General features: G+C 36.6%; 1 protein-coding gene across 4 annotated transcripts in view; it reads right to left on the reverse strand.

Annotated features, from left to right (window-relative positions):
• Positions 1–27,436, reverse strand: part of Atp2b1 (ATPase plasma membrane Ca2+ transporting 1) — a 111,372-nt gene that overhangs the window by 47,046 nt on the left and 36,890 nt on the right. For all 4 annotated transcript variants that reach the window (XM_063255284.1, XM_063255283.1, XM_013159226.3 and 1 more), the window contains exon 2: positions 13,503–13,931. In XM_063255284.1, the coding sequence (XP_063111354.1) occupies positions 13,503–13,710 (208 nt within the window). In that variant the 5' untranslated portion in view covers positions 13,711–13,931. The remainder of the gene's footprint in view (positions 1–13,502; positions 13,932–27,436) is intronic.

Genomic DNA, 27,436 nt, shown 5'->3' on the forward strand with positions numbered 1-27,436 from the left:
CAGGGAGGAACCCTGGCTCTGCATGTCTCAGCCTGCACACCACGAGGGGCTGTCATCAGGCTGTCCGCCCCACGGCCCGCGGTTGGCACTATCAGGAAGGGGCAGGCATCCGACTGCCCTCCGGCAGCCCAAGCACGGCACTGACTCCTAGGAAGTGGCTGGCTTCTTATTCTCCTCCTGCTGCTTTCACTGCACTTTACATTGCAATTCATTAGACCCTATCAAAATACTTGTGTGTTTCAGACGAAGTATACAGATTTTACTTTATTTCTGTTGTACATTTTACACTTTTGTTTACTTGTACTCTTTTAGTTTCTCACACCAGGGAAACAATATGATGTTTACAGGGGAGTCTAATTTATTTCACTTATGAGTATGGTCTCAAGTTGCATCCATTTACTTATAAAAGTCTCCAGTTTATCCTTCTTTATAGTCGAGTAGTATTCCATTGTAAAAATAAATACATCTTTTTTATCCATTGCACAGCAGATGGGCATCTAGGTTGTTTCCATAATTTAGCTATTACAAATTGTGCTACTATAAACATAGGTACATATGTATGATTGTGGTATGACTTTTTAATTCTCCTGGGAAGATATCCAGGAGAAGAGCTGGGTTGAATGGAACCTCTAATCCTTTATTTTTGAAGAATCTCTGCACTGATTTCCACAGTGGTTGTACACTTCCACAAACAGCGGAGAAGAGTTCCTTTTTGCCCCGACTGCCCCATCAGCATTTGGTACTGGTTGATTTCTTGATGACAGATATTCGTTTTGGGGTGAGATGGAATCTCAGTGTTGTTTTAATTTGTATTTCTCAAATGACCAATGATGTTGAACATTTTTTCATATATTTATTTGCCATCTGTATTTCATCTGAGAATTGTGTATTCATCTCAGATGCCCATTTTTTGATTGGATCTTTGAATTTGAGGGGTCTGATTTTTTCTTGTATGTTCTAGATAGAAATCCTTTAGCATCACAATCCCTGACTTGAAATTATACTATAAAGCTACTGTAGGTAAAATCAGCATGGTACTGGCAAAAAAATACAGGCCTGAGGACCAGTGGAACACTTTAAATGATGCAGACACAACTACAAAACCCTCAACCACCTTATCTTTGACAAAGGGACCAAACATGTTCCCTGAAAGAAAGTCTCTTTAATAAATGGTGCTGGAAAAATTGGCTCTTTACATCCTGAAAACTAAAAATAGACCCATGTCTATCAGCATGCACTAAAGTCAAAATGGATCAAAGATCTAAATATTAAAACAAAAACACTAAATCTACTGGGAGAGAAGATAGGTAGAAATCTTGAAGACATAAATGCAGATTACATGGGAAATACTTCAAAAAAATCAACTGTGATCTCATCTTTTAAGGTTTTACATAGCAAAAGAAACCACCAACAGAGTGAAGAGACAATCCAGAATGTAAAAAAAATTTAGTTAACTGTCCGTCAGACAAAGTATACATACTTTAAATCACGGGAGAAAAAGCACATAGTGCTTTAAAAAATATTTTAAGTAGAAGATGCAACAGTGAATTTTAAGAATTTCACTTTCCCAAATGCTTACTTTTAGTTGTACTAACAACATCTTGTAGACTGCTTGAGTCCAGAACTTGATAGGACAGTTTGATAGGTTTTATGTTGGAATTAAAAATTTTTCTGATACTTACTTAGGATATACACCCTACAAAAAAAGGGAAAGCCTGTATAAATTAAAAGACATGTGTAGATATGATACAGTTACTGAGTCACGAATAATCAGTGAAAAGTCTGATTTTCACTTACCAAAGAACAGTGAAAAATTAATTTATTGTAACTTCTGAAAGCTTCTCTACTTAAATGTCTTTTAGAGTGATAAAAAATTCACATGTCACAACTTAAGAGTGACCTTTCTTTAAAGAAAAAGTACAACTGACTGACTGCACCTACTGTCACTATAAAGGAAAAGACACACACTGTAGGACATACTACTTTTGTTTGGAGTACAGAATTAAAAAATATCAGGGAAGAGGTTAAGAGTTGGCTGAATACTCTTTTTGCCTTTCCACCTCTCTCCCAAGCACCGTCTCCCCTAGCCCTGCTGACACTCTCAAACCTAAATAGCTGGTAATGCAAAGTACATGTCATTGGGAGATAGTACAGACAGCAAACACAAATCACATTTTTCTTATCTATTTAAGAATCAAGAATAGGTCAGAGATAATCAGAATAATACCACTGTTAATTTATCATATGAAACCTAACTTCTACTTGTTTTTTGGCAAGAGTTCATTCCATAAGAAAAATCAAAGAAAAACAGATTACTGGAAGACTAAGAAGGTTAGTTATTGATCTCAATGCAGTGGCAGGAGGAGACATGACAAAATATACTTTAGAATAAATAATGGAAAATGAACATATAGATTTAAAGGAATTATTTGTTGAAGGTACTAAAAAATGACTCCAGAGAATGTTTTCAACAGTGGTTCCACAGTGGGTAGTTCAAAAACCATTTTAGATTTCTGATAACTGAAGTCATCGACCACAACTTCCTACAGAGCTCTAAGCATTCAGCTAATCATCAATGGAAGAAAAGGAAAGGAGGAAGGCCAAGTGGGAGAACATAGCAATGATATACAACGAGGGGAATTGGTTCCTCTGTCTTATGTTTCCATGCCCTTACTAAGGGAAAGAAGTACCGCTAACCCTCTCTGTTGGTTTCCACTTTTTCTAAGAAATGTCTTTAAAGACACGGGTTTAATCAGCTTAACTCCCAATAAACAGACTACATTAAGTCCATAAATATAACACCTGATCATATTAAATATTAGCACCATATCTCTAGAACTAATTTTTCAAAGCCTTTTGTTCATTACAACTGAATTCAGTATTCTGTGTTAATGTTAGAAAGAATAGGTATTGAGCTTAAAAATAGCTTTATAATGTATCCTGGGAGGGATATGAGCAACTACCAAAAAAAAATCTCAGAATTATTACAATTCTTCTAAACTACCACCACACACACAAGCACATACTTAGAACACTGTATCAAAAAATGTTGTCAGCTTTACTAATTAGAAGATCTGGGTTCCAATTCATCTACTAAAATCTTGTGTAAGTCACTTAACACTTTGGGGTTTGAATATCCACTAATATTAGTTGGTGTAACTTCCAGGGCTGTTTTCAAGGACCAAAGGAGAAGGTAAATAAGTTTATAAATCATAAGTTGCAGTAGTTTGAACTATAAATTGTAGTGCATAGTAGTACGTAAATTATAGTAAGTTTTTAAATCATAAATTATCACTTTTAAGCTAAGTGAGGATAAAGACATGTTACAAATTGAACATTACAGATTTTAACTCCATTCTGAGAACAATTCATGTCTAATAATAAACTTACTACTCTAAATATGAAAATGTGAGTTTTGTAACAAGTTACTTCCCCAAGAGGTATTTACTGAACATTACTTCCAGTGACTGTTGTACATGCCAAGGCATCAAAGTCAACAAGAGAAGGCCTACCTTCATTAAGTATAAATTACATTGGAGAGCGAGAGACATACAACTAAAATAATTACAGACACATACCTAAGACAATAAAAGACCACATGGACTGCATTAGCCTACAGAGCTAACAGTAATACCTCAGTTCATGAACTTAATTTGTTTTATGATTTTGTGGAACACGTTGCAGTTGTGTTTGTCATCAATGTAACCTGCGAATGGAAACAAAATTTTGTCCAAAGTGTGTGTTTGTAATTTGGTTCTCAAACAAAAGCTTTCCACAAAATTTTGTTCCCATTCACAAACGAAGTCCCTGAACCAAAGATCACACTGTGTTGCACATGAGTCCAAACCACGAGGAGTCTGCCATGGCAAGATTCCAATGCAATATTGGCAGCACAAAAGCAGATACAAGACCCACAGACCAAAACAAGGTTAAAGCACTGATGGAAGCAGTTTATTCAAATGCTGGTTTCAGAAACCAGAAACTAAGGCCAAGGATTTAGCTCAGCAGCACAAGTGCCAGCATGGAAAGCATAAGGTCGTGAGTTCGATCCCCAGTACCAAAAGAACAAAACCCAGAAAACTAAGCCTATGAAGATACAGTTCAGTGACTGAGGGAAAAGAACAGACGGCCAAAAGAGAAAAGCAGAGACGAGACCATAAGAGATATGGAAAGAAGCTTCCATGTATTTTAACTGCATGGAAACCACTTGCAAGTTTTATACCAGAGAAGTGATAACTACTCTGCATTTTAGAAAGCACCTTTAAGTTACTATGTGAAAGACAAATGGGAGAGCCAACAGTAGAGGAAAAAGACCCGCTGAGAGGTTATTCAAATAGATGATGGTGTTTGAATCTAAGTTTTGGAAATGGGGGCAGAAAGGAGCTACTTTATGTGCCAGGGACCTTCAAGGAAGAAAGACAACTTATAGAATGATTAGATGTGGGCATGTGGGTTAAAAGGGAGAAAAAAATGAATGGTAATAGCCATGGTTTATTTATTTATTTTGTTCCCAGCAACTGAATGGAGGCAGGTTATTGAAATGTTACAAACAGGTGAGTTTAACTGAAAACCACAGCAAATGCTATTTGAATGGTAGAGAGTGGAGCCATTTACCAAGGCAAGCTTTGAGAACTGCAGAACCCGGGTGAAGGGGAGAGAAGTTAATGGTTTTGTTTCACAGATTTAAACAAAACAGTGGCATTTTCTAGCAAATAGGTAGCTAATCATATTCAGAACTCAGGGAAGAGTTTCAGCCAGTGAATTATCAATGTTCAGGTAATAATGGAGTAATGGGCCAGATAAGAGCTCTCGGTAAGCAAACACCAGGAGAACAGAACTAAGCATAGAACGGATAACTAATGGTTAGAGAAAGAGAAGTTCAAGGTAACTGAGAAGCAGGAGCTTGTGGAAGTAGGAAGGAGAGAATAAAACAAAGCAAAATATGTTTATGCAGAAATTACAGAAACCTGGATAATGTGGTTAAAACATGACAAGTGACGTTAGGAAGCTGAAAAGGATGCTAAACAATGGATTGCTTTCTTTTACTCCACAGTAGCTGAACACCTTGATAAGAAACCTAGTGATACAGAAGAAAGTTTGATTAGAAGGAGGTGAACAAAAGATGGGAAACAGTGGAAAACCAAGTACAGATGACTTTTCACAGGAGGATGATTCAGTCGGAAGAAGTAAAGCAGGACAGGTGAGTTAAAGCACATTTTATCTGCATTCTGCGTTTGTTCTTTTAAAAAAGACAAGTGACAGATATACAGGAGACAAAAGACAATACTACAGTAAAGAATTTGAAATGAGTAGGAAAGGAACCCATGGCCAGTGTGGGGTACAACATTAGTGTATTATATAAAGAGCCTCCACTATAAAGAAGGAAAAAGCAAAGTTTATAGGAAAAAAGTACAGCTAAGCTGCTGGGGCAGGTAATGAAAGTACTCAGTCTTAGTTTTAAAAATATGAAAGAAAAAATATCAAATTACTAGTAATAACTTATAAGTAAATACAATGAGAAATGTGTACAGATTCATAGGCTCAGATGATTGTAATATAGTGACAATGAGGCCAAGGCCATCCATGGGCTTGATCTCCCGGGCACCGCCTAGTTAACTTCACAAAGACACAATATAACTAAAACTCATCAAAAGCTGCCTCAGAATTACATGCTTTTCAGATCTGAACCCACCACTGTGGAGAGTAAAAATAACCTATATTTATTATATATATACATAATAACTCAGTTACATTGTCTTTATATCTGAACAAAAATGACATTTTGTGAAATAAAATGCAAATATTAAAACTGTTGTTTCACAAGAAAATGTGGCATCTCAAAGCTGGGACTAACCTAAGATGGTCAGGGTTTGGGAGGAGTTTACTGGAAGCTAGAAGCAGGTGGGTTTAACTGAAAATCATGGCTGACACCCAGCAGATAACTACAGTCCTGTCAAACTCCATACTTGAAATTGTGTCTGTACCTGTGTGTATGTCCATGTGCAGGAGAAGTAGCAGCAGCAGCCAACCTGACTTCTCCAGGTGGAAGCCAGAACAAAACATAAACCAAGAACCTGAATGAAAATTTCATCTATGTGCATTCTTTTTGGGAAATAGTCTAGTATTTTCACCAATATCTAAACTGCAAAAGGGAAAGTGATCCAATCCCATCTCCAAATTTTAGAACCGCTGGTCTGAAGTCGAACTTACATATTCATTCCCAAATCCCATCTCCTGCCAAGCACCGTGAAAGGCATTAAGCATACAAAGGGAAATGAGTCAGGATGCCTTGGTACTTTCCCTCCAGAAACTCGTAATTTGGTGGAGAAGACTTTCTCAGCTTAAACAACCCAGTGTATTAAGAATTATGATGGGAGTTGGGGTGGATATAGAAATTTTAAGTATTAAATTTGTGATCACAGTAATGATTAAGAGGACAGTTACAGTATAGATTGTTACCTTATTAAAGAATAATGTATTTTATTATTTATAGAGGATGTGGATTTTGTTGGAGGACAAGTGTGATCATTAGTTAGAAGCCTGGACAAAGTAAGTAGTGTGCCGTAATAAAAGTATTTAAGAAAACTAAAAACTATGCTATGCTTCAAACACTGAGGAACAAAGGTGGAAAGAAGAGATGAGATTTGAAAGCCATAATGGTTTAAGATTAAGTGTTCCCCAAAGGTCCCATGTGTTTGGAGGGTAATTTGTAAAAGGCAAAAGATTTATATGATCTGAAGAGAAACCAGAATATTCGAGGGCGATTTGATCATGAAGGTGGCATAACTATTCAGCAGTGGATTCATCCATTGAGGAATGTGGGAGCACATGTGCTGTTAGAACTGGGAGCTGCCGGGAGGTGGATCACTGAGGTGTTAGCTGGAAAAGCATATTCTTGTCCCTGGTTCCTACCTTCTCTCTCAGCTTTCTTGCTGCCATGGTTGAGCATCTTTCCTCCTCCATGCTCTTCCGCTATGCTGTTCGTGTGTCTGAGTTAACTAACCATGGACTGGATCCTCTGAAATGTGAGCCAAAATTAACCTCTCATCCTTTGAGATGAAGGACAGTGAGAAATAGAAAAGGTAAGCAGTGGTCAGATTCTAAGGGGATTTGTAAGCCTAATGAGAAGTTTTAAAGTTCATTCTGAAAGCAGTGCAGAACTACTGCTGACCTGCAGCAGGAAAGCGGTAACAGTGAGAGGAGACAGGAAGAGATAGTAATTACTGTGTTATCTGAACCACCCTAAAATAAAGTAGTGAGAACACAATGAAGTAGATACCTTTGAAATGAGAAAGAAGTTAGAATTTCCTGGATTTGTTCAAGTGAGAGCAAGAAATTCACTTTAAAGGCCAAGGCCAGCAAAGTCACTAGCTTATAACAGTTTTAAAAACAGACACGCTTTTTTGTGTCAACTTGAGAAGTCTAAAAGTTTAAGTAATTCAGCAGTTCTACATTCTAGGGTGTAGAGGAAGGGCCCTGAACACTCTAGGATGTTGTTCATTGTGTCAAACTGAAAAGTTTAGAAGTTAAACTGAGCAACTGAAGTAGGGAGCCAAGGTCTTTCCTTTGTAAACCTTCTCAGCCTGTGCAAGAGGAGCAGGAGGTGGTGTGAGCGCTACACCCACTCGAGGGGTATGGCCTGCTAACGGTGTAAGGGAGGAAAACAGGCTTGTTCTTTCCCCCTTTTGCTTTTGTTGGTTGGCCATCTTCGGCAGCTTTGAAGTGCTGCCCTTGTGCCATAAAACTCTGCTTTGGAAAGCTGATTACAGACTGAAACCTCCACAAACTGTGAGCTTATAAACCTTTCCTTCCGTCATTTTGGGTGTCTCGTACTTAGTCCCAGCAGCGACAGAAAAGTAACCAAGACACAGAGGGTGTCTACAAGAAATCAAGGTCTTCAGGCCCAAAGGTTGAAGGAAAATTCTGTGTTGGAGCTCATAATGTGGGAATCACCAGTATCTACATTGCTTATAGGTCCATGGATAGCATCACCTGGAGGAAAAACACAAGTGGCTACTGAGACTGGCCACAGAGAGGAACACAAAACTGCGAGGGTACTATTAGGAAGACAGAAGGGAATGTTCTGAAAATGTTTCGGATATCCTGGGACCTGAAAACTAAGCTGAAAACAAAGCAACACAAAAACAAAAATGAAGGCCATAGTATATTTCAAGTTCTCTCAAAGTGGACTTCAAAAATAACATACATACTACAGAGTACAGAAGCAGTGCCGCACCATCTTCAAATAATCCATAAGCAATGAAAACCAGTAGTATGAACAGGTATTAAAATGACTATAATTCTGCTAGAGTAACAAAAATTTCTAGGATACGGTCCTGCAGCATCACCAACATAAAACCCTAAACGCTAACTCAAGTAAAAAATACAGGTGTCTGACACACTTGTGGCCATGCAAATACTTGCTTGATGCCCGTGATAAAAACCTATAAAACCAAACATTTACAACTGGGCATCACAGCACTTTTGTAGCTATCTAAGTCAATAATGATTTATCCTTGGTGAAAGGCTAATTCTAATTCTTTCAAAGAGTTAAAATGTATTTCCGAGTCAGGTGTGGCAAGTCTGTGGTCCCAAAACTGGGGAGGCTGAGGTAGGCAGATGCCTGTGCAGGCAGGTGCATGAGTTCAAGCCTGCCTGAACTACCTAAGGAGACCCTGTCTCAACATACACACATAATCTCTCTCCCTCTCTCCATAGGTGATTGTTCATTTTATTCTCCTACATCATGAGGAAATGATCAAAGCATAACATTACAAAATATTACATTATATTACATTACTTCAGCTGGGCGTTATGGTGCACACCTGTAATCCCAGCCCTTGGGAGGCTGAGGCAGGAGGATCACCTGGTGGGTGATCCAGGCTAGCCTGGGCTACCACATAGTGAGTTCAATGCCAACCTAAACTACATACTGAGATCCTCTCTCAAAAAAAAAAAAAAAAAGTCTTACTTCTACTGAGTGCAAATAATGCACATCATCTAAAACATCATGGAAACTTCAGATAACCAGGAATGTTTATTGACCCTATACCGCTTCCTACCATAAATCTCTTGTTTCTCTCTATAGCACTGTCTCTTTTTTAAAAGTTTGGGGGTTTTTTCCCCGTTCTATCTAATTTTAGTGTTTCACCTTACTTCTTGCCCTTTACAAACCCGTCAATCTTGCAGAACATCGTTCCACATCTGCCTGTACATTTTGAGTTTATTTCTAAATTTTGTATAATATATTACTATTGAATCCAGATCCTGTTATTAGACTGTTTACCCTACCACTCAGTATAAAATATAAATATACGAACACATAAAATAGACAAGATACCAAAATATGTTGTAAAAATAGTTATCAAGAAATTGATTTAGAGTAAGAAATTTGATATAGGAAAATAACAAATACATAAAAGAAAAATTTTAGGTAATTTTATGCAGTTAGGTTGTTGTAAGCAGATTATTTTGGTATAAAAGTATATTTTTGGATTCTGAAGACTATTAAATAGGTGCATACTTTAAAAGATACAGCTAAAAATGTGAAGTTACAAGTTTCAATTCCAGAAAACCCTGAAACTTACAGTTCCATTTCCCTTAAGAAATTTTATTGTTAAGAAGAAACACTAGAGTTTTTAACATGGAAAACTGTATCTGGTCAAAATATTCCCTGTTGGTCCGCACACATACATAGGACCCTTGAGAACTACACTGTTAGGAGAAATGAAGCGGCAGAACAAGCGCAGCACAAAAATACCACTCACCACTGCCTGAAGAGGCAGAAGATGCTTTCAAAGACCAGCCTGCCGCATAAACCGGAAACTTGGATCATGAATGTCACCCAAAGGCTGTGAGCTGAAGGTTTGGTCCTCAGCCTGTGGTACTCGTGGGAGGTGGCAGAATCTTTAGGACCTGGAGGCCACCTACAGGCATTCCCTGCAGAGGATCTGGGACCCTGAAACTCCCTCTGCTTCCTGGCCACCATAAGGTCAATAGGTTTTTCTGTCCTGCGTTTCCACTATGATAAAGACTGTCTCACTACAAGCCCCAAAACAATGAGCCAACCAAACATAGACTGGACTCTCCAAAACTAAGCCAAAATAAAACTTTCCTCCTCTTTAAATTGATCATATCCAGTATTCCATCACAGGAATTAAAAGCTAACCTATAGAAAGTTAATCCAAATTATTTTTCCCTATATACTTTGTAAAAACATCTGCTTCTCCATCAAAAAAACACTATTAAGAGGAAGGCACACAGATATTTTTCTCAGTATTATAGCTTTTTTAAGAAGCTGTGTGAGTTCAACTTTGATAACAGACAGAATACAGTGGTTTTACTAAAAGTATGATTTCTAAATTAAGCATGGGACACTGCAGCCAATCATGAGGCTTTGGCTAAGTTGTGTAACCTTTTTTTGTACTGTGGGTTCTTTGGCTGCAAAATAGAATAAAGGTGTTGGAAGAATGAAGTGATAATATTTGTGAATAACAAACATGGCACAAAAAGTGTTAACTATCATATGTGCTATTATTTTTGTTGTTGCCATTCTTAGGCGTTTTGGGCTGTTCCTCCAGATTTTATATAAACTAATATCAACACTCCCAATATTTCTGATTCTTTTTCCATTAATTTTTCTCTTAAGTACATGACATACATTAAGCCACTGACATACATTTATGTCTACCTGTCCCATGAGAGAATTAGGCAGAGATTTTCGTTTTATTCATGGACCTAGGCAAGAGCTTAGAAAAGTAACTGTTACACAGCAGATACCTGATAATACTGTATTACCCTAATTCTAAGGTACACATATTCTTACATTTTATTTAAATATCTGAAAACGAGATGTAATTTAATTATATACTTAAATCATCTTGCAGTAACTGTTAACATCTTTCGTTCAGGGATATATATAAAAAACACTTGGTAATATCCTAGGTCTGATAAAACTTTTGCTAATGAATAAACTAATGAATGAAAGAAAGGAACAGGCAAACAACATATACGCCATTTAATCCTCACAGAAGTACTTTTGTCTAGATCATTTCCTCGAGCACGCAAACGCCCAGCTGCTTATTCTAGTAATGTGCTGCCAGGGTGAGCATACTTAGCTGCTTTTTCTCATTCCTGCTTTGCTTATCATCCGTACAGCTAATTACTGACCAACTGTTCAATATCTTTCTGCACAAAATATCTCTAAACTCTGACAAGTCTTTAACATAGTTATTCTATGAAGGATGCTATTGTTATTTATTTATGTTTCCAACAACTATAAACACAAACACAATGATACCTCTGTTTGTAAGCTTAATTTGTTTTACAGTTTTGGGGAAGGCAGCCTGTGGGTGTATTTTGTTACTGGATATGGAGGGGGTTTTTTGGAACTGGGGATTGAATTCACAACCAGGAATGGATAGGGAGTTTGTGAACTTAATCAAAATTTTGTTGAATGCTTTGTTTGTAAACTGAATTATTTGCAAATAGAAGTGTTCGTAAACTGAGGAATTACTATATAATGCTCACAGCCAGTTGTTTCACATTCTTTAAAAGATCATTCCAAAATGATAAACTGTTTCTATATAATCTTTAAGACAACAGTTTGTATAAATTCTAGCAAGTACTAAATATAGTTGCTAAAGAACATGAGTGAAAACTTTCTAAAAACAGAAGAGAAAAATAATGCACACTTAACACAAAGCACTAACCATTAACATTAGATTCCCAAGGCTACGTCATTTTTTGAGAGCATATATGTATCTTCTACCAGCTGGTAAAAGGGTCCATAATCTTCTTTTCCAAATCTTAAAAACTACTCTGCTAGTAGCAAAGCTTTCAATTAACTTCACTAAACCAAAATGAATTTAAAGAATACTATCCAAAGTAACAGCAATGTAAACTAATAAACTGCAACGCAAACTAATGACAAATCATATTTATAAAAATTAGACAGCATAATGAAAGGGTGCTCAATTATCAGAAGACCTTCAACTGCAGAGAAATACAAAGACATAGTTGAAGGAAGAACAGTTACACATCGATCACAAAGCGAAGTTCAAGATGGCTTTCAGGAACAAATTATGCTATGACACTCAGAGCTTTCTTTAATGTTGGTATCACTTATTAGCCTGGTGATCATGAAACATTTACTGAGTAGGTTTTAGGTAAAATGTAGTGAGAGCATATGGTTAAGACGATTTAATGAACTTACCACCTAGCAATAGCATATTAATGTACGTTCTAAGATGCTATAAAGTTAGCTAATATTTCAAAGTGAGTTTCCGTAATGAACAAGGTCCAAAATTTTATCAGACTACTAGGGCAAAACAAGAAATTCATGATGGTAGAGATTCCAATTTGAAAAGATCCAGAAAATCTGGTAGAGTTAACAGGTCTCACAGAAAAATGTTCCATATACAAATAACCCATGTGCGAATACTCACAGAGGCTTCCTCAACATCATATTACCTCAGAGCAATCAAAAGAAATTATCCACGACTAATAATTAGCAATGCACAAAAACTGACATAAATGTTTTAATGAATCTTTTGCTGTGATTTAAAATTATAAAATAACTTTAGAAATTATGTTTTGGTTTTATGTATCATAAATACTGTAATAGAGTAGCGTGTTTGAGAAATAATGTAAAGAAAACATTATTTCATTGTATAACTGAATCTGCTTTATAATATATATGCACATAATTTTTTGGAGTAATCGCTCATCTTCATTTCAATAAATCACAACTGTCCAACATTCACCTTCATGTGATCCCTCCCACTCTCACCTTTGCAATTTGGAAATGCCCTCCTGAAACCCTAACCTTAATTTTATGTTCAACATAATCAATGTAGAAAAGGTTCATTTTCAAATCATTTCAAAGGCAATGAAGTGGTAATGAATTTTCCTTTCTTCTCAAAAGGAAACTTGCTACAAATCAAGAACTGTGAAACCAATGTCTTTTCCAAACATAGAAAAAGTCAACATACCTCCAGACTGAAAACCATTTATAATCAAAGAAATGCCTAATAAGTGAAAAATTAATTGCTAACTAATCTACAAATTTACTTTAGGACCTCCTGAACTAATTAACAGAGTTTAGATTAAGCTCCATAAACTAAAATCATCTTAGCAACTGGTAGCAACAACTATTTTAAGCTACATTAAATGAAGGATAGTGAGCAGGGTTTATTTCCACTGAATCCCCCTGGAGGCTACCAAACCTGATTCTATCCTCTATAGCTTGAGTGGAAAGACTATCTAGTTATTTTAAACAGGCAGAAATAATACATACAACAGGACACAATATTTCATCCCACCAATATAAAATATCTAAATTCATTTATATTACTTCTTGATTTAAACTTACTTTAACTGTATCAATCTGGTATTAGCCCATTTTTAATGATACTACTATTATGGCATAATCACATAATCATAGGCATGTCTGTTTCTGAGCCAAAATATACAGCACTAAATACAAGCACAATAAAACTCACCTTCATTGGGAGATGTTTTCAACTTGGTGCAAATTCCATAGACATCTCCATAGCTTTCCTGTATTTTTCGTAATGCATCTGTGGACCTGAGCTCCATAAGAGCCCGCAGCTCCGCGAGCGTAATTCCAAAGTCTCCATCATGATTAGCTTCTTTCAAAGAGTTTTTCACACCACCATATGCAACTGAATTGTTTGCCATGTCACCCATTACAATTATAATTTATTAGGAGGAAAATGTTTCCCAAAAGAATCTAATTTTCACTTGATATATTTCCAAGATGAAAATCTTTTAAATATGAAAATGTTCCTTAAACCAAACACTCCTCTTATGACTCTGTCAAGTGGCATCAGCAGCAACATTTCCCAGAGAAGTATCTTGACCTTTGGCCCATGACTTGTTTCTTCATATCAATCATGAGATGCACACATCTGTAGGAAGAAAGTATTTAAAAGATCCATCTTAGAATTATGAACATAAGCAACTTTCCATATATCATGAGGTCACTTATCAAAGCATACTGTTTAAATATAAAAATATTTGAGAACTTTAACATCTTCAAAGTTTCTGCACGATAAAATGATCCAAGTATATCTAAGCCATCAAGAAATCAGATCCAGTCATTATTAAATTAAACAATTTCATGTGGATGAATTCCGTGTCCCAAGATTACTGTTACTAACAGTTATCTCTGAAGTACTTAGTTCCAGCACTACACTGACTACTCAAAGTTCATCCTCCCCACCAACCATCACAATTTAACCCCGTGAGGTGTTACTAATCCTCATCCTGCTAAAGAGAGTAAGGCCCAAAGGAATTACGTTTTCTGCAGAGCTAACAAATGTCTCAGGCCAGACTATCTCCAAGCCGTGCTCCGTTTCCCATGTGCACCTCCCTCTCTAAGCCTTTCACACAGAACAGCCTTTCAAAGCCTAAGAAGCACAGCAAATTCTTTGATATGGTTTCCTGCAATTTTCCTTTGTCATTCTGCCCTCTACCATCTTCCTAAAACTACCTTCCCACATGATTTCTGTCACATCTTATGACCCCAAGTCTCCTTTGACTAGCTAGCTAAAGAAATTCTCTACTTTTTGGTCAGTCTTTTCTGCTACTTTTGTTGTTGCTGCCCCTCATTATTGCCTAAAATTACTTTGTTCATTCAATTACTTAAAGTTATTTTCTATTCCACCATCTAATATTAGTTCTGATGGGTTCAACAATGACTATCTTTTGAGAATCATGGCAGACAAGCTGAAGAAACAAATGGATGTACTTCCCTGCTTCAATTTCTTCACCATACCTTCCCCCTACTCTAACCTACCTACAGATGAGCTCTCAACTCTTTTATTTCTCCTTTAAAGTAAAAATTACCCCAGAATTAACCCCCAGAGACTGAGTTCATTATATTCCCTAATTAAACAGCCCTCTTCCAGAATCACCACTGTCCTACTCACCAGCTTGCTCCTCATTCTAGTATCTCTGACAGCTAAGCTTTCCACACTACTCTACTACATTTAGTTTTTAAACTAGGCATCATGGTACTGGATCTATACTTGCAGGAAGAAACGGAGTCCTATTCTTCATGCCTGTTTGGCAGTCATGACCAAGTGGGAGCTCAGTAATTCAACTTCTCTCCCCCAAGCAACTCAATCCTTCAACATTTAATAAAATGTTTCATGATTATGAACTAGAAAAGAGCCTGGCAAGTGCAGTTACTCTTTAAGCTATAAAGGGTTATGAGGATGTTTATGAACAATGGCAAGTGATCCACATACTTCAGCATGCAGCAAAGTCACCTGGAGAACTGGTTAAAATACAAATTGCTGGGCCCCACCTTCACAGTTTTAAATTCATTAGGATTAAGCAGAGGCACCATGATCTGCATTTCTGTCAAGTTTCCAGACAACACTATTTGTCTAGGGAGCACACTGTAAGACGCACTGGACTGGAGAGCTGATTAAAAACAGAATACATACCAGGAGTTATGGATGATAGATTGATAAAAGTTTGCTTTCTTTGGGTTAAATTTACAAAATTATGACAGCAATGGATTCTTTGAGACTCACTGCCTGCTTCCTCCCACTTCACATTCCCTTATGCTTGTGCAATTACTACCAACTTTACTCATTTCATTGGTAAAGTGGATTCCCTTCTACTCTTACATTAGTTACTATAATAACAACTTCAAAAACTGCAAGGCTTGTCTGATAATTTTAAATTCCTATACTCAAGATGTTTGCCTAAACCCAAAATAGATTGCTTGTCTAACAGGTAAAATAATTAAGGTTCGTTAAGTCTGTGAGTTGAGGGCATGGGTGTTCATCTGTCATCTGGTTTTCATGAAGAGGAATTTTCCTAACTCCTGGCAGGCTGCCCCACTGATTACTACTGAGATGAAATGCCCTGCTTGACCAGAGATTTTCCTTAAGCAGATGCACAGTTTCTCCTCGTCTGCCATTTCTTTGGTTGTGTGCATGCATGTGTGTTAGACACCTGTAGGACTCATGTATTCTGGTTTGAGATTTAAGAGGCAAAATCTTAGGCTAAAAAAGCCTCCTGTTGTTCAAAGGGGATAAAGCACAAGAAACTAACTGTTGAGCTCTGGGTTCGATGTTAGAACTTTATTACCGCCACACAAAAATCACTTTCTCCATTTCAGCTTTTATTACTTATAAAACTCACTTAGATGCCAGGCGTGATGTCTCACGCCTGTAATCCCTGCACTCGGGAGGCTGATACAGGAGGATCACTGTGAGTTTGAGACTAGCCTGGGCTACAAAGTGAGCTCAAAGCTAGCCTGAACCTATACTGCATAATGAAACCCTGTCTCAAAAAGACAGGGGTAAAAAAAAAACTCATTTAGAAATTGCTACGTGCCAATCTTTGTCTTTTCTCTTGACAAAACTGAATTAGGAGAAAAGAGTGCTGCTCACTGGATACCCTTATAATCCTCCACACGCTTAACCTAACACTGTAATTCACAAAGCCATATTCTTTCCACAATACAGTCTTTACTTTAAGTCTTCACATTTATTAGGTCAGATGGAAATTTCTGTAGGTCAAAACAAAGTCAAATAATAACAATTAAAAACAACTTCAAAAATTGAGAAAGGTGTTTGATAATCTTAAATTCCCAAGAAGATCTGTTTGCCTAAACCTAAAATAGATTATTTGTAAATGTTCCAATTTACATAATCAAACCCATACTGAAGGGACACTACTGGGAGTATTTGTTGACCACCTCAAAATCCTTTTGTCCATCTTTCTGTAATAGTGTGTTTTTGTTTCAAACTTGCCCTTCTTCAACACTCAATAAATCTTTTGAAGGAGATTCATCCCAGACAGTCCCAGCCATTCACATTAGGAACACAAATGGAACCCAAAAAAGGTTGAACTGCAAAGAAACTTGCTCAAACTCTGAAGCAAAGTTTTCTTGTTTGTCTTTTATCTCTATACTGAAAGCTGAGAGATGGGAAGATTTCTGCCTCTGAGGGAGCCCAAGTGAGCATGTGCCTATCAGTCCATAGTGCTCATTTGGGTTCATTTGGGTCATGACTAAAATTTGTCCTATCACTGATTTTATCATTGATTTTTTTGGCAATTTGTCAAATTGTGGTTGATTTTTTATCACTTTGCAATTCACAGAACTTTGATAAGAAGATGACTAATTTTCAGTCGCTCCACTGTTTTTAAAAAAGGACACCAGGGAAAAGTACCAAATGCCATAGCCTCCCTATCTACTGTCCCCATAATCTTCTTTAAATTATTAAACTGGTTGGTTGACAAAAATGTTAGGAAAACAAAAAGTTCTGCTTTATACTGGTAAGTGACAAAAAGCAAAAGACAAACTTATTTGGAATTGAAATTAAAAAATTAGAGGGGCCATTTTGATTCTCTATTCTTTAAAGGACTTTGAGTTTCTATTTGAAAATTTTAAGAAAAAATTGTTAAGTGGAAGCTGAGACTAGGAAGAGACAAATTTTTCTTTTAATTGTCTTTAAAGAGAAAAAAGAAAAAAAACAGAAAAAGGGTACAAGTTATACAGAATTTCAGAAAAAATAAACAGTAGGAAATCACTAGTTAATTACATATTGTCATCTTAGAAATAGTTGTTGAAGTTACAAAATTATAAAGCATATAGAGGGGACTTCCAAACAGTGAGACTGCAAACAGTTTTGTTCAATGATCCAACAAAACTCAGTAATATGCTTATCTATCTTATACACTTAAATATATATGCAGTTATATCTTTTAGAGAACTTTCTTTTGTACAATGACAATTATTACTCCCACAGGGAAGAGACAAATTTTAAAGAAAGCATACAGCTACTCCATACAAGATGCTTAGCCTACAAAGTCTATCCCAGAGTAACAACAGCTCTGATCAAACCCCTTCTGGTAATCTTTGAGGCATTCTGAAAAACGAGGCAGCTGAAGACTGCAGGCTGGCCAAAAATGGCTGTAATTTTCAAAAGTGGCAATAAGGTAGGTTCCTACAGATGTGATTAGGCCCCAAAAGAAGATGAAAGGACGATGGGTCCTACTGAGTACCGTTCACAAAGACAGAGCTTTGTTAGAAATACAATTTCAATTCCTTCTTTCATAGTCACTAGACTAATAAATCATAGAAAAAGCGTATGGAAGCTACACATTCCTCTATCACTTAGAAAAATTAAAAGCATATAGAAAATAGCTAAGTAAATTATGGTTTGAAAAGTGGTCCCAGATGAACTAAGGAGCTCTAAAAATGATTTTTCAGTATTATATATAACTTTAGACTTTTGCAGGCAAGATAAAAAAGAAACAATCTGGAGAAAAGAGTTAATATTTCCAATTCCTGAATGATTCTAAACTTTTGCTAGTGACCTGAAGCTGTAGAAATTGTATTTATCCAATCTATAAACACCTCAAAGCCAGGTAATATCTCAGCAAATACATTAAGAGGACAAGATCTCAATCCAAACAGGCAGGTAGGAATGAGGCTAAGTTTTAATGGTACATAATTACTATATTTGATTTCAAAACCTAACTGTGGAACTATGATACATAAGAAATGCAACAGCGTATATGTAAAGATAATGGTACAATTTATTAAAGGTAAATAGGCATTGACTTGCTATGAACCTTATACTGACTTGCATATCAAGCTATCAACCTTAATCAGAATACTCATTTTTTGGAAAGATTACGCATGTATTAAATTTTATAAGTTACTAAGTCCAAATCAAAATAAATATAAATTACAAAGAAATTTTTAAAAGCCTTCAGTCTAATAGAATCTCAGAATTTAACAACTGAAAGATATGCTAGACTAATACCACTTAACTTCATAGCCACTGAAACCAAACGTCTGCAATTACATACATCCAAAAAGGATAAAAATGTTTATAATAAAAGGCAAGTATTAAACATTCACTGAAGTATTAAAAACACCAATAAGTGATCAACATTTAAATCACAGAATAAATTCGTAACAATGTGCAGCTTTTAGGGAGGCACCAACTATGAAGTAAATGAGTATAATTATACTTTAAAAGGACACTGATGCCCCAGCCATTAGATACACCATTTGATGGACAAAAAGCTAAAAAAATAATTTTGACTACAGTTTTTCCAAAACAAAATGTCCAACAGATCTCCAGTTTGATTTTTTTCTCTTTAATGTAAAATCAAGTCTACTTTCTGCACCGGCACAGGCAGTTATGGGAAGAGTCATAACTAGCCACTATAACTGTTTCTCACTGTGGTTGCAAGTGGTATTTTATCAAGTAAGAGCTTTGCCCCGCCCTACCCAACAGTCCCATGTAACAGCAGTGATCCTCAAATTTGTGGACAATCTGATGTTTACCACCTTAAATGTTTCCTATAGAGGCTGGATAGTAAAATTACTACATAACTGTGGCTAGATTTAATGCCTATTATACTGAAAAATGAATTAAAGCAAAATCTAGCATTATACATTTTGGAGCTTAGCATTAAGAACTATGAACTATCAAATTTCTTACACAGCCACTTTCTGCAAGAAACAAAGATAACTCTTTACCTGACACAGGTCCTAAAAACAGGAACTCCTCCAACAATTAGAATTTTTTTTAATAGTGCCGGGCGTGGTGGCACATGCCTGTAATCCTAGCCCTTGGGAGGCCAGCCTGGGCTACAACAGAAGTTCAAGGCCACTATGAACTACCTAGTGAAACCCTGTCTCAGAAATGGAGTGAGGTGGGGGGAGGGGGGCTGGCTTTCTGAAAATTAGATACAAATGTAATATGGAAAGAGCAGGTGGTCTGATACCACACAGAAAGAATATATTCTTAAATTTATGATAGGTATGCAGTTTCTGCTACAGTTTTGTTGTACTTGAATTATTTCATTATATTCCAAAGAAAACAAAGGATAACTTAAAATTTAGTATTATTTGAAACTTGCATTTTTGACTTTTAAAGGACCTTAAGTGTACACACTTATATACAAAAATAAAGTCTAAAAGACTTAGTAATGAAAGTAACTTGTATCAGATGAGTAACAAATGCTATGTATAAAATGAGGAAATTCATCAAACAGGATTCCAGTTTCTGAGAACAGATACAGTTTTACACAATTGATACAGCAGAAAATCAGCACCATTTACAATGCCTGATTTATAAGTCTCAAAGGATTCATAAATACTACTCCTGTGTCTACTGACTAGAATTAGCTTCACTTCCTTTAGTAATTTACTTATCGTCCAGTAAGCTCTGAGACCAAGTATGTACTTAAAAAGCGCAAGTTATAGCTGCTGACAGTTGTAAATCTGGTGTGACCACTTCAACACATCTCTCAGAGTAGGAAAGATTAGAGTAGGGGAGAGATTAATTTGTTCTTTTAGTACAGCTTTTTATCAGACAACTATAAGGAGCTTTTCACCTATCTTCCCCAGTGAACTGTGAACTCAGAGTATGTTTTGTGCCACTCACTTTTAAACTCCAGGACTGTTCGGAATACAGTGGGGGCTCAATGCTTACCGAACTGAAATGCTCTTGGTTGCCCCTTAAGCTAAAATCAATTTGAGAAAGAGGTGTCACCAAAGAAGCAATGACAACTTTAAATAGTACACCAAACTAAAACCTCCTAACACATCTAAGTAATGTGTCAGAGAAAGTCAACATTCAAAATTTTCAAACCACCATGGTCGGAAACCAAGCTATATAAGCTTTCCTTTAAATCATTCTAGATGATTCAAATGAAAGATATTTCAGATTTTCCCATGAGTTATATACTCTGCTATATAGCAATTGTGTTTATTTATTTATTTTGTCGTTTTGAGACAGGGTTTTACTGTGCAGTTCAGGCTGGCTTTGCACTCACTTTGTAGCCCAGGCTAGCCTGGAACTCAAAATAGTGCTGCTCCTGCCTCAGCCTCTGGAGTGTCTGGATTACAGGCATGAGCCACCACGCCCGGTCTAAGGCAAATTTTAAAAAACTAGGTTCCTAGAAACCTGAGGATATGCAAAGGCAAAGTAACAATACTTAGATTCAATAATTCCATAAAGCATGGAAGCAATGCCAATTTATTTCAAAAATAATGTTACGTGCCAAATAAAAATATATAAAAATCAAAATTAGTTAAGTAGTTCTAAATATGCAACAAAGCAAAATGTTACCCAGTTAAGGCTACTTGATAAGAAAATCCTCAACCCTACATCCAGCATCTTCTCTGAAATTTACTGCTTCTATCTCCCACTCACAGATCAACCTAGCTTCTCCTCAGGCACCACAATGGAACTATTCTTCAAGATGACCAGTGTCCTCTTTTGCTTTTAGAGCTAAAGAACAAATCCTTCTCATCTGACCCTGACAACCTTTGCTACTTTTAACCACGTGTTTCTGCCGTAATTCTTCTCTTCCTCCTACCACATGGCCAAGAAGGGAATCAATGGGGAGGAGCTGGGTGGCATGGTAGTCTTTATAGTAATTGTTTTCATCTGGTTTTAGTCAGCGAAAATTAGGTTCGTTTATAGATAATGACAAAAGTTTATTTGCATGTGCATTTACAAGGCTTATTTATGGTTTTTTGTTTTCTCATATTTCAGCATTTCACAATTTAATTAAAATGAAACCACATAATCAGAGTAGCTCAGAGAACGTGTGAATAAAAACCGCCCAGTTCCCTATCCTATCCTCGAATAGAGTTCCTCTTCCCATAAGTGAGTCTACTGAAGAATATGCCAGCCCAAAGCAGGGCAGGCTCTATAAAGTAGTGATTCACTTCCCACCCTAGGGTTTTCGGTAACTGTCATTTACAGTACAGATGACTTATTTGTGCCAAAGAAGTACTTCATTACGCAGTCTATGGCAAAATGTTACTAAGAATAATCTAAAACAAAACATCATGAAGTTGACTATAGACATGTTTGGTTTGATGGGCAATTAAGTACCACTTTATCTCAAACATTAGTAACACCTCGATCTCCTAAAGGGTTGACTTAATTTTTCAAAGTTGTATTTACAGAATCAAAACACAAACAAACAAAAAACAAGAAATAACCATGATCTCTCTGAATCTCCTAAAACTACGAAAAATTAAAAAATTAATTCTGCATACTGCAGATTAGCGGTTCTCAAACTTCCCTAAGTATCTGAATCATCTGACAGATTCCACGCCAGAAATTTCTTCAGTTGATGTGGGCCATAAGATGACTTTGTATTTCAAACAACCTCTTAGACGGAGAAATGTTATTACTGGGTCCAAAATCACTATTGTAGGCTTGAACTCTGACTGAAGAGCAAACTGTTGGACTGTCATCCTATCCAAATTTTATGACAAAATATAAGCAAACTACTCATGGTTCTTTATTACATTACTCTTAATTTGCATGGATAATTGAAAGCAGACTGATCTTCCAAAAATTCTCAATCTAGTACTTTGAGCTGTTTTGTTTATAATACCAAGTACATTGAATTTTTTTCTATTTAAAGCTTATAACATACAAATAGCATAAATAATTTCTTTCATTCAAAGTAAAAATATAGGCTCACATTCCCACATGTAATACTTGGTGGTATTAATTTTAACAAATTTAGCTGGGAGTGATATAATTTAGATACCCAAATTTTCTAACCCTCCCAAGTAAACTATATTTTTTCTTCTATTGTTCTATTTAGGCATTTTAGGAACGTTTCATATTTACAGTAAGCTTCCAGTTAAAAAAAAAAAAAAGCTTCTGAAAGGCTCGAAAACAAGGAAAGTTAATTTTATATAATCTGTGCAATTTTCCAAATATAAGAACATACTATATCTCTAATTAAATAGGAGAACCAAATGTTCTATCATTTTTCTAGTCTCACTGGTGCTGAAATTTCAGATATAGTCAAAGAAGAGATTTCTAAATTAAAACTGTTTTTTCCTTCTGCTCAAAAGCTGGAAGGCAGTATGCACACTTGAATGTCACGCCAGCTGCTCGGTCAGCCTACTCAGTTCTTCAGAGCTTCTATCCTGTCAATTCACAAGAACCTACACTGCAGTGCTTAAGGAAACAGGATGCTCATTACTTCACTGAACAAGCTTACAAAAATAAAGTTGGCAATAGAGGGAGGCATAATTTTCATCTGTAAGTGAGCTTTCTGTTTTATTAATTAAAAACTCCAGATTTCAAAGATTTATTCCTGTATCTGAACAACTGAATACAGAACTAAAAGCCTACGACACATTCCCATTTTTATGCCCACTTTATGTATGTAGTTTGACATCTGATGGTCTTTTGCAATTTCTAGCTGCATTTATTAAACAATAGCTTAGTAAATCAATGCCTACTTTTGTGATACATTCAAGTAATTTGGCTGAAAAATAAGGTAAGCTGTTTTTTAATCACACTGGAATGTGATTTATCATTAGCTCAATGAAGTGCAAAGAATAAGGACATTAAGGATGTGCTGAACCGTAACTCACTTCATCACATCATGCTGATGATCCTAGAGTTCTGGTTTCACACTTCCCTGATCTTTATTCTAAGACTTTGATTTATACTCTAACTGCTATTCAAGGTCAGGGACAGGCATGGAAAGTCATCACCACTTGAAACTGTCCTATTTTCAAAATTCTCTGTCAGTACAACTTATTCCTCTTCATTTCTCTTTACTTGTACTGAATCCTGTATGTACGTTCTCACCTCTTGGCTCAAGACAGTAAAGATTCCATCTGATCAGTACTTGCCTCCCTGAAAGAGCTAACTTCCCAGTGGTCTATATATGTGACTTGTTCTCTATCCTCCTACTATATCCATCTGGTTAATTAGCTACCCTTGAATAGACAAGCCATCTGGCGAGCAATGCTGGTAAAATTTTGAAAACTGAATTCTAACTTCCATTAGAAACTTATTTTTCTCAGTCATAGATGACCCACTGATTCCCGGAATGTTCCTCCAATTCCATGTCTTTTTAAAACTGTTCTACTTTTGTCTCTACCCAGATCACTCATCTGGCTCCAAGACATTATTTTCTTGATTGCTGCTGTAAGCAAACTCAGTCCCCTTTCTTTGGTTTCTTTACTTAGCCTACACAATATTCAGATGCAGTCTACTCTAGGAAAAGACCATGTCTCTTCCTCTTGCCCCCAATGTCAACTCTTCGGGTTTTCTTATCTTACTAAATTATCCTTTTTGTTTTTCCCCTCCTTTCAGCGCATTTCTTGAAAGTCTTTCCTCAGTACTCCTCATCACCTACACTCACCCTGACCTTGGAAAACTGGATTTGTTCTGTCCACATAGTACTGAAATGACTCTTCACAGTGATTAATGATCTTTGTCCTTATCTCCTCTATGCTTCTGTGTCATTAGACAGTGTTTTTCCTTCCTATTTATGATATCCCTTACTCAGTTCGCACAGGATTTTAAGCCAGCCTCACTTTTGAAATCTTTACCCTGTCCTAAGCAAGGATATCATCCAGGGATCTATTTATAGGCACCCCTCTATAAAACATCCTCTCTTGTAAACTCATCCCACAGAATGACCTATACAGACCGTAACTCAGAAAATATCTTAACACAGACCACCAGATACAGCTGTAGGCCGTATTACAATTAGGACATCTCCATTAAACATCTTGAAGCACTTCAAATACAAATATCAAAATTAAATTCTCCCTTCTAAACCTGTTGTTCACTAAAGTTGCTATCAGTCCCAAAGATACGTGACGTGAGCAAGCCCTAAATCCAAGGATCTGTCAGAGATTTTACGGTATAAACTTTGTAGAGAAATATCACAAAAGGCATGGTGTGCAGAGTTTTAAATGGCTATCCAGGAGCAAAGATGAACCTTTTGGAGCTTTCAATGCCACAAACAGCCTACCGCGGCCAGTGCCACGAGTTTTTAGAAAGGGTTCATCTTAGGATACGCCTAAACTGAGAGGCGCGGGGAAGAGCTGAAAACGAAACTCTGCTGGAGCTAAGCACAGAGAACAGAGGCAGCACAGAAAAAAGGTGACACAGGATGGTGATAAAAAAAAAAAAATTACTTCTATCTCCGAAATTTTTCCCCCTTTTTTTGGAGACAGGGTCTTGCTGGGTAGCCCAGCCTGGCTTGGAACTTGCAGCAATTCTCCCGCCTCTGCCTCTGCCTCTCAAGTGCTGCAATTATACACTTGTGTCACAACCTGATAAAAATTTTCTTGAAAGTTATCTCTCCTATAATACAACTTAAGACTAATCGGCGTAGCTTGCTTTCTTGTTTTGTTATTTTTAAATTTTTTTACATCTGAAATATGTAATATTCATCATGGGGAATTGCTCTCTCTCTCTCTCTCTCTCTCTCTCTCTCTCTATATATATATATATATAGATATATATATATATATAGTATCTTAATCCATTTTACTGTATCTTCCCCTCTCCCATCATCCTCTGATCTTGTATTCATTTTAGTGTCATCCCTTACAGAGGCTAGCAGATCGCTGAACCAATCATTATGGGTAAGAGGAAAGTTGAGGGGCGGGGGGTTTAGCTCAGCAGCATAAGCACCTGCCTTGCAAGCAGCCGGTTGTGAGTTCGATCCCCGGTACCGATTAAAAAAAAAAAAAGAGTAAAGTTGAAAAGATTTGTGTTAGTTTTTCATCACTATGAAGAAATATCTGAGAAAAACAAAGAAGAAAGTGGCATGGTGGCGCATACTAATAACTGCAGCATGAGGCTGCAGAATCACAAGTTTGAGCCCAGCCTGGGCAACTCAAGGACTTAGTGATACTCTGTCACAAAATAGAAAAAGGACGGGGGAATATAGCTCAGTATATATAAAGACCCTTGGCTCATCATAGTCATACAGGAAGAGTATGCCCACGCAAAGCTATTCATCTCATGGTAGTCAGGAAGCAGAGGGAGCAAAAGAGCCTAGAGGAAGAGGCCAGGAGCAAACTATAAATCCCTAAGGGGAGGTCCCCATGTCCTAGTCCACTCACACAACCCCCACCTCCAAATAACACTTTCAGCTATGAACTCATCAATGGATTAACCCACTGATGAGGTTAGCACCTTCATGAACAATCACTTCCCCAAAAGCCCATCTCTGAACTGATGAGCCTCTTAAGAGGACACTGTACATCCAAACTAAAACAAGATTAATGCTATTAAAGTGTTTAAGCTCCCCTAACAAAGTAGAAATAACAGGTGCACATACAAAAAAAGAAAACAGTTTTCAAAAGTTTCCAACTTGCTTCTTGCAACTTTTTAATAAAATCCACTGAAATCATTTTATAAAAGACTAATGAGAGATTTGTTATTTTTTGAGATCAAACATGTCTTACTCCCTTTCTGAGCAAATGTGGAAAGTGAAATGAATAAGCCAGGAATTGATGAGGAGCATTATCTACCTGTGAGCACTGTCCGCCTCCGGAGGTCTTCCACAGGTTACACACACACCTGGATTAACTGAGGGCAGGTGACACACACCACATCAGCACCCCTCCGCTCACCCATTTGTTGCAGTATACTCTCAGACTCCCCAAGCTGCTCAAGTTCTAATGACACACCAGTGAATTTTCCCTTCAAAACTGACCTTTTTCCCTTTTCCCATCTATTATCTTCAAAAAACGATTAAAATGCCCCCCCACAGAAATATATCTATCCAATGCTTGTGACCCTGTAGAATCCACACACTATAAATGGACAAGAATGGATTAATGAAATTAATCCATTTCTCTGCTTCTTAAGTTTTTTGGAACCTAACACATTCAGAGGGTACTGCGATTTCTTGTATACACAGATCTCTACCTCAAACGTTAAGGATGATCTTGTTCATTTCTGTATCTCCTTGTGATCGGTCCAACAAAACTTTGCCCATAAAAACTGCTCCACACAGGTTAAACTGAACTGGAGAACAATACAGTGATACCATTAAAAACAAACAATGGTCCTTGAGTAATTACTACTGTAAAGTCCATCTCAGAAGCCCACAGAAAAGAATGTCAATCCCAGAAAAGCATTTTTCCCCTAACTATGATAGGTCCAAAGCTTCTTAGATTTCATCTAGCACTCTTTTACACTAAGTGTGGAAAATTTACCCAGTGTTATAGCTTCCTAATTTGTAAAAAGGGAATAATACCATCTACCTTATAAAGACCGAAACAAGTTAATATTTTCAAATACCTTAGAATCATCCTAATGTCTTCAACCCAGAGCCTGGCACTTAACAATAAGCATCGAATAAACTATTCTGTTGTAACAGTTACAATTAGCCATAATATAACTTTAATTTCCAATAAATAGTCATATTAAGTATGTATCACATAATGCTTAAAATAACCTAGTAATATAAGTAACACAGTATGTATCTGCTAAACAGATAAAAGATAATTCAGTGTTTGAATGTAATCTGCTTGTACATAATGACTCCAAATAACAATAAGGAGATAAAAAAAATCAAGAGGGCTTTAATCATACATCTAAAATTCTCTAACACCTAATCTCTAAAT

Source organism: Cavia porcellus, unplaced genomic scaffold (assembly GCF_034190915.1).
Source record: "Cavia porcellus strain 051 isolate PalLab524CR breed Dunkin Hartley unplaced genomic scaffold, mCavPor4.1 scaffold_8, whole genome shotgun sequence".
Classification (NCBI taxonomy): Eukaryota; Metazoa; Chordata; class Mammalia; order Rodentia; family Caviidae; genus Cavia; species Cavia porcellus.